At 41.3% G+C, this 8,028-nt stretch overlaps 1 protein-coding gene across 5 annotated transcripts in view; it reads right to left on the bottom strand.

Annotated features, from left to right (window-relative positions):
- Positions 1-1,421: 1,421 nt before the first annotated feature.
- The window catches only part of INO80D (INO80 complex subunit D), a 50,376-nt gene continuing 43,769 nt past the window's right edge, over positions 1,422-8,028 (bottom strand). For all 5 annotated transcript variants that reach the window (XM_089519335.1, XM_089519340.1, XM_089519336.1 and 2 more), the window contains 3 exons: positions 7,199-7,416; positions 5,454-5,611; positions 1,422-2,970 (listed from right to left, as the gene is read on the bottom strand). In XM_089519335.1, coding sequence (XP_089375461.1) covers positions 1,799-2,970; positions 5,454-5,611; positions 7,199-7,416 — 1,548 coding nt within the window. In that variant the 3' untranslated portion in view covers positions 1,422-1,798. The remainder of the gene's footprint in view (positions 2,971-5,453; positions 5,612-7,198; positions 7,417-8,028) is intronic.

Here is an 8,028-nt window from a genome sequence, read left to right as displayed (position 1 = left end):
TGGGGTATTAATGGGCAATGACTGGAATTTCTCCTCTCAAAAAGTTTAAAAATCAGAGGGGCTTCTTTTACATTTCTCATATAAGCACCATTGTAAATGGAATACAAAAGCTACAGTAGGAAATAACAGCTTCAGTCACAAAGAAAAATCTGAGCTTTCTCTTGTTCCCAATCTCAAACCAATTAAAATAGTTTAGTAGAGTATGCACTCTCTGCATATCTTTTTAACATATTGTAAATTTATATGAAGGTATGTACAGTTCAAACCTGTTGCTATGAGACATGTTGACACCTGCTCTTATGAGTATATGACAATTCTTTCCTTGGCTACAACAGGAAAAATAAACAGAAAAAAAATTCAAATAGCAAGGATTATTTCCACTGAGTAGAACTTGATTTCATAGAAAATAAACTGCATAATCTACTACTTCTTTGAGAATTAAAATCACCACAAACACAAGGCCACTTTGAGGGATGGGGGTGGGGAAGAGGACAGAAACTGATGGCTGTTTCAGAACGTTTCTTAAAATTTGATTGTTGCAGCTTTTCGTGACAAAAACAGAAAATCTGACTTTTAAAAAATTCTTGAGTGATAAGACATAAACGAATGTTTGTACTTTAAAAGAAAAACCTTTCAGCAGCTTATACACTTTTCATAAATTATTTCTTAAAATATCTAAATATTTTTAAAATATGGAGCATCACTCAGGCTCTCTCACTCTGTAGGGATCTTCAGATATTTGAAGAGACCAGATATTTGGGGACAACTACAACTTGATAAAAACACTCAGCAATTCTTACCTACACTGATTTGGAAAAACAGGAGTCCACAATACTTTTGCCAGTTTCAGCTAAGAATTTGTTTCTATGTGACAAATCCATGCAGTGCTTTTCTTGAAAAAGTCAACTTACCAATAATTGATTAACTGTAGGAATTATCTATACTTTAGAACAAACAAAATCATTATAATTTATTCTAGTACATAAAACTTTTCTGTGGCCACCTGGGTACTCCAAACCAACAAGCACAATTTGGCATGTTTCAATTTCCTTTTATTTAGTAAACCCTATTTCAGAAATGAGTAGAAACAATCACCAGTTTTGAGAAAGAATTTCTTAAATGTAGGAAAGAAAAGAACTGTCATTTACCCATCAAATACACACACGCACACACACATATCCCCCTATACTTACAGAGGAGGTTAAGAGCCCACTGTCAAGCTGCCAGAATTAACAAATGAACCATGGTCTTGCCTTAATTCTACAGTGCCCAATTACCAAATCAAAAAAGAATTGATTTACCTTTCATCCCATTTGCACCTTTAAACATATAGTGACTCTCCACTTCCTTCCTCCTCAGATACTAATGGGACTGAAAGCTCGATCAGAACCTTAAGAACTTGCATTAGTTTTATTTGAGGTATCTTCTCATTTCTGGTTCTAAGGTCAACTACATCCATCTTCTCCTTTCTCAGCCTAAGGTCAATGGCATCCAGTATCTGTGCTGTGTTTCCTAAACGGGGTATTAACTGGGTAAGTAAAGCAAACCTGCCAGGAGTAAATGAGCACCAATACATAAACAGCACATAAGATCGTCAGAGCAGAGCTTAGCGACAGGAAAAGCCTGGTCTGTCTTGAAATGGGACTTCTTGCCCACTCTTTTGATTTTTTTTCTTTAAAAAAACCCTGTCTTTAAAAAGAAGGGGATGACAAAAACCAGGGAGGGAGAAGATGGATGGGATGGGGTGGAAGGGAACACAGGTTCCCCAACTGCCTGAAATTCAGAGCAATAGACAAGCTCAGCTGGAGGTGAAGGGAGCAGATGCATTATTGGTACTGGTAGCTGTGGCACCTGTGAGTGTGAAGCCTGTTGGAGGAGCTATGGAACTGTGGCTAGGCTGCAGGTCCTTGGGAATGCCACTGTGGGAGCTCAGCTGATGACCAAAGGCTGCACTGAACTGTGGGAGCTGCAGCTTGGGGGAAGTGGAGGCCATGAGTTCAGACGATGCAGTAGTACCCATGCCACTGAAACTGGTCTGTGGTAACCCCGGAAGCACGCTGGAGCTGTTGGGGGTCACAGTGGCGAAGGCAGGCTGTGTGGTCTCTGAGTGCGATGTGGTAGGTGGCGTGGAAAGGGAAGTGGAAAGAAGGTGCCCGTCTGCACCAAGCAGGTTGCTGAATGGAGAAGGGTCGCTGAGGTTGACAGGGAGGTTCCCCCAGTGAGTTCTGGGGTTCACCACTCCACTGAGTGGCACCTCCAGTTGAGACGGGAGCAGATGTTGTGCTATGATGGGCATCTCTGCAGAGAACGTAGCTGTCAGGTTATCACCAGAATAGGAGGTGGTGTGGGGAGACGTTATATGATCACTGTAGGGTGATGGTACGTGCTCACTGTCATAATGGCTTCCATGGGGTGAGGAGTGTGAATGGTCACTGCTGTATTGCTGTCGTGAGGTGATTAGGTCATCTGCCTTGCTTAGCAGCTGGGCAGGGTGTGGCCTCTGGGAGGCATGGCTGCCATCATGAAGTCCTTGGAACTGTCCTGGGAAGGCTCTCTCCCCAAGCCCACTCTGGCTTATCAGAGCGGCAGAAGTAAGGCCAACGTTGGCTGGGGCAGAGAACTGCCCCTGAATTTGCCCTGCCAGGGGCGTGGGTGGGTTGGATAAGGTAGCAGAACGAAGCAAGCTCTCATCCAGGTCCAGGCTGGAGAAATTGTCATCATGCACGATACGCCCATTCAGCAGCTCACCTAGATCTGCATTGACTTCCCGGCTCAAGGATGAAATTCCTGAAGTTTCAGCACCTGTGGAGAATACCCCTATCCCTCTGTCTGTGAGCTCCTGGACTGGCACGCCATCCGTATGTGTGAGCACTCCCATGGTACTCAGGCATTCAAGAGAAGTTACAGCCTGCAGGGCTCGTTCCAGCTCCTCGGCCTCTTCAGTAGTAGGGAGGAGGTCTCCATTTTTACCTGTGGTGAATTATTTAACAAATATACACACACATATAAATATACTAATAAACAAGCAAACAATTAATTAGCTTAGCTCCTATATGCATTTAACACAGAGAACCTATATGCATTTAACACTGGAACAAGCTGTCAAATAAATTTTAGGCTGAAGAGACTTCGCCCTACTGCTAATTATAAGTAGTTTTTAAAATGTAACTGAATGGTCTTCAGTTCTTTCCAACATATTGCATGACCTCCATTTTCCTGACTGAATTTTATTTAGCTATTTAATACTTCTCTATCCCTTTTTTCAACAATGTTCTCCAGGCAATTAAAGTTAAAAATACTGATACAATGAAATCCTTCAATAAAATACATCACAGCAACTGGATAAATCACACAGAGGTATGTTAACAATTACATTAAATTAAAAGACTTTGAAAAAAATGGAAGACGACTTCACCTGGCACTAAACCAGCAAGACAGTGAACAACAGGAATGACTTCCTGAGAGAGAATTCCAAGGCTAGTTTACACCAGGTGCCACATTTGAAAAGACCCACTTGCTAGTTGCTACCCATCTTACTGCAAAGAGGTGTGTGTGTGGGGGGGGGGGGGAGCAGAGAAAACTGGGATTAAGATCTAAGTATCAGAATAGATACATGTGGGAAATTCTGATCCTTCAGGTATCCAGATAATATAACAAGACATGATTTTTTGAAGCAACAAAATAACTTCAACAAACATTCCTGAATTTTTCATTCATACCACAGAAGATGGCCTTGTCCTTCCTAACACCAAGCTTCTAATCCAGTGATGGTGAACCTTTTCAAGGCCAAGTGCCCAAACTGCAACCCAAAACCAACTTATTTAGTGCAAAGTGCCGTGTCCCTCTGGCTTTCTAGTAACAAACTCTGTGCTGAGGTGATGGCACATGTGCCCACAGAGAGGGCTCTGAGTGCCACCTCTGGCACGCGTGCCATAGGTTCACCATCACTGTTCTAATCATTCCCTATACATAATTAATCTTGAGCATTACAAATGCATCTTAACGTTATTTTTATAAGTCTCTTTACATTTCCTACATTCAATTTTTTATTAAGAAAGTAAAGATGTTAATAATGCACCCTGAGCACAGGAGCAGAGACATAAACAAAAAAAAAGGTAGAAGCCTATATTAACATTTATCAAAATTTCTTTTCACAGAACTACATGAAATGTAAAAATACTTCCCTTTACAAGGGGAAGAAAAGAAAACATGGGGCAGGAAAAAAAAGAGATATTATGGTAATGTGACCATGCCAACTACATTGCTTTGATTTCTTTCCTAATTAGGATTAATGTATTTCTGGTGACAACAACATCCATTTAACTTTCACAGATTCAGCATTAAAAAGAGGAACAGAAAGGAAGGGGGGAAAGAAATGTGGCAGCACTTCTAGGGCTGTTTTTTTTTAATTTTATTGCAAGCTTTTGTGGATATAAACCTACTTCTTTGGATGTAGTACTGAGTGGTATTAAGGCCTCAGGTATAAATCATATTTATTCCATTGAGGGAGTGGGATGGATTGTAATTTAATCCAGAAATAATAGGATTCTGGATCCTATTACATTCTATTTTACTCCCACAACTGTATAAATTTGCTTTATACCTGAGGTCTCAATATCACTTAATCATCCGAAGAAGTGGGTTTATATCCACAAAAGCTCATGCTAAAATAAAAGCCAATGAATCTGAAAGATGTTGATACATTTCCTCCCCCCCCACACTTTTTTTTTAAAGCTGCAAGAGACTAATGCAGCTACTGTATATATTCATATACAAGTCAACCTTATGTATAAATCGAGGGAAAGTTTCAGGGTAAAAATCATGGATTCCGATGAGACCTGTGGATAAGTCAAGGGTAAAACGTAGGGTATTATAATAAAGGATCGAAAGCGAAAAACACCAGTCCCTCCTTCTCCTTCTCTGGACCTCTCCTGATCACCTGACACCACATCCAAGGTGCTGGAGAAGTCTGAAAATTGGATTGGGGAGCAAAGGAAGTGGAGTTAAAAGGGGTGTTTCTTTGATAGGAAGAGAAGGCTTTAAAATCGGACCAGGAAATTCACACACACACACACACACACTCCTGCCTCCAAGAACTAAGAATGGGGAACAGTGGGGCATCACAGTAGTGCTTGTTTCAGGATCGTTCTAAGCAGTATTAGTGTACTGACCCAGGATTTTAGGGTTAATTTGGGGGCATAAATTCCTCGACTTATAGTCAAGTATCTACGGTACCTCTTTGAAAACATATTCAGTGTTAATTAACATCAGACACCAGATTCAGAGCCATCATTTTTTCCATCCTCATACTGAACAATTTCTCCTAGTTTCTCCAAAGTTACATCCTCCCAGAAATGCTGCAAAGTTCACCATAGTATCTTGTAACTCAGCTTTGAACTGCTGTTCCTGTATTTGCTGTCAGCATCCATTGTAAAGCAAGAAAGAAAAGGTACCTTCAAAGAAGTCAAAGTCTTGCAAGTCATCAGGCAGCCTTGGCAGGACATCCGAGAAGTCCTCTTGATTCAGTTCGAGGTCATGTGGAATGTCTGTGATTTCATTGGCGATGTCATCAGGCAGTTCATCTGTACTCAGCTCTGGTGTGGAAGGGCTCCTAAGAATATAGGGAATACAGGGAAGAATACTGTCACTCCCTTGTTTGATACCATGCCTGGCTGCTAGACATTGATCTATTGTGAGATGGATACACACACAGAGAGGTACTCTCCCTCCCTCCCTCCCTCTCCCCACATGTTTTAACTCTTCCACTGAGTTCCATACATTCTGTATCTCTGCATCCAACATAGCTGTTTCAAAGACAGGGGAGGCTTGCAATGCTACAGCCAGATATTATTCCCAGAAAATCTTGAGAAACACCTTTCCATAGAAGATGATGCACAGCTGCAGCTATGACCCATTGAAGTGAAGCTAGCAACTGCCTTCCTTTGGTAGACAAGAACCAATGCAAGAGGTGCTTTCTCATTCATTAGCACTATGGAGCAAAGCTATCCCAATCCCCGAGAAGAGACTACTGCATGAACCTCCACCAGCAGTTCTCAGAGCATGTGCTACTCACAGCAGAAGTGTGATGCCATCAAGTTTTATTCATGTCTTTGAAATTAAGGCGTGATGAATGCATCCTTCACTCTGGTTAGGAGAGAACTAATACAGCCAAATGCACTGATACAGTGAGTGATGTGATGAAGGCATCCTTCAAACATTACCCTATATTAAAGCTGTCACCACTGCATAACTTATTTTATCAGTGTATTTGGCTGATGCTATACCTGAGCTTTGACTGACTGCCCTAAAGGTAGGGCAAGTGTCAGAAGGTAGCATTAGCCAGATTCTCCCCAACATACCTGTCCACGTTTCTAGGAGCTGATCTAGAAATACATACCACCACCACTCCTTCCCCCCCCCCCCTCTGTGAGGATGGGGCCTGTCTAAGGTTCTAGGAGCTAATAAAGGAAATATGTACAACTCTGTGAAGTCGAAGGCTTTCATGGCCAGCATCCATAGTTTTTTTGTGGGTTTTTGGGGCTATGTGGCCATGTTCTAGAAGAGTTTATTCATATACAACTGTCTCTGACTGTTAAAAATAAACTGTATATCCAGTTTTAATCCAGAGATAAAAATGAGCCCTGATTATCAAAAATCTGTGAGACATTGACCAGTCTGGGCAACTGTCTGTATATGTTCAATAACTTGAATACTGTTCTACCAACTCAATGCCTTTTCATTACTAAGATTAGTTATTCTATTTAATGAAAAACATCATGGTTCCTTAAGACTCTCACCAACCTCTATTAAAGACTCTATTGGTAAGATAGACAGCAACCATATAAACACATTTTTTTCTCTGAGACCCCTAAGAGTAATGGAAATGTAAAATGGCAAAGCAAAAGTCTACCTACTTGATAGATCAGTTTACTAAGACAGGAAAGTGCTGTAGGGTATTGAAAAAGAACATTACATCAACAGCAAAGAGATGTACATTAGGTCATCAAGACTGGTCAAAACTGTCTCTCTGTCAGTGCAAAATCGACCCCAGGGACCTGCCCAGCAGCAATTACCAGTAGCATGCTATGATGGAAATAAACTATGTTTATTGTTGAATCTATTTCTCATGCAGGTGGCAGAGACCATATTCATCCACACAACCCATCTTTTCCAACACTCATGTCTGCTAAATACTGACCGTATATGGGATATCTCCATTGGCAGTGAGACGCTGGTGGGCATACTGAGGTTTCCTTGGGGCACAGCAGGAGGAATAGGCTTTTGGGGACGCCTCGGCCCTCGCCTTCTCTTTTTCTTGTGTTTTTTGGTAAGCGCAGGTGGCTTTGTTTTTTTCCTGGGCTTCCTCTGCTGCTGGTGCTGAACTTTACGGGAACTGTCTCCTCTCAAGAAGTTATCCTTTTACAGTGAAAATGGAAAAATCATATGAAGAATAAGAAGTCAAATTTTTTTGTCTCCCCACTGCAAAATATTACTGTGTCATGCAAACCAGAATACAATGCATGAAAAGTATCACCCCTAAAATTTAATGAGTCGCACTCCTTGTACTAATGGTGGGGAAGACAGTAATCAAAAGCACACTGAGGTAAAACTGCTTCCAAATTCAAGTGTACTGATTTTGGATGGCACTGAATCAGAAACAATGTTTTTCAAAGCCAAAATTACAAATGATCAAATTACTTTTCTGCAAGAAATCTATACACCATATCCCAATACCAGATGAAAGACAATGCTTTTCAGAACAGAAGTGCAAACATACATACAAAATACTGAGAAAGATAGGTTGCTTACTTGTAATTGTGGTTCTTCAAGTGCTCACCTGTGCCCGCACAGACAAGGGTTTTTGCACTTGCGCAGGGACCATACCTGAATGTTCCAGAGCTGAGTAACTTGGTGGAAACTCCACCCCTTCCCTATCTACGGCACATGTCCAAGCTTTCCAAGCTACTCCCCTCAGTTTTGGAATTGACCAGAGAATAAAAAGGGACCAGAATCAGAGGGAAGGCTGGG

The sequence above is a fragment of the Sceloporus occidentalis genome, unplaced genomic scaffold, assembly GCF_023333645.1.
Source record: "Sceloporus occidentalis isolate IW3139 unplaced genomic scaffold, rSceOcc1.0.p SCAF_4, whole genome shotgun sequence".
Lineage (NCBI taxonomy): Eukaryota > Metazoa > Chordata > Lepidosauria > Squamata > Phrynosomatidae > Sceloporus > Sceloporus occidentalis.
This window is presented reverse-complemented; position numbering and strand designations above follow the sequence as displayed.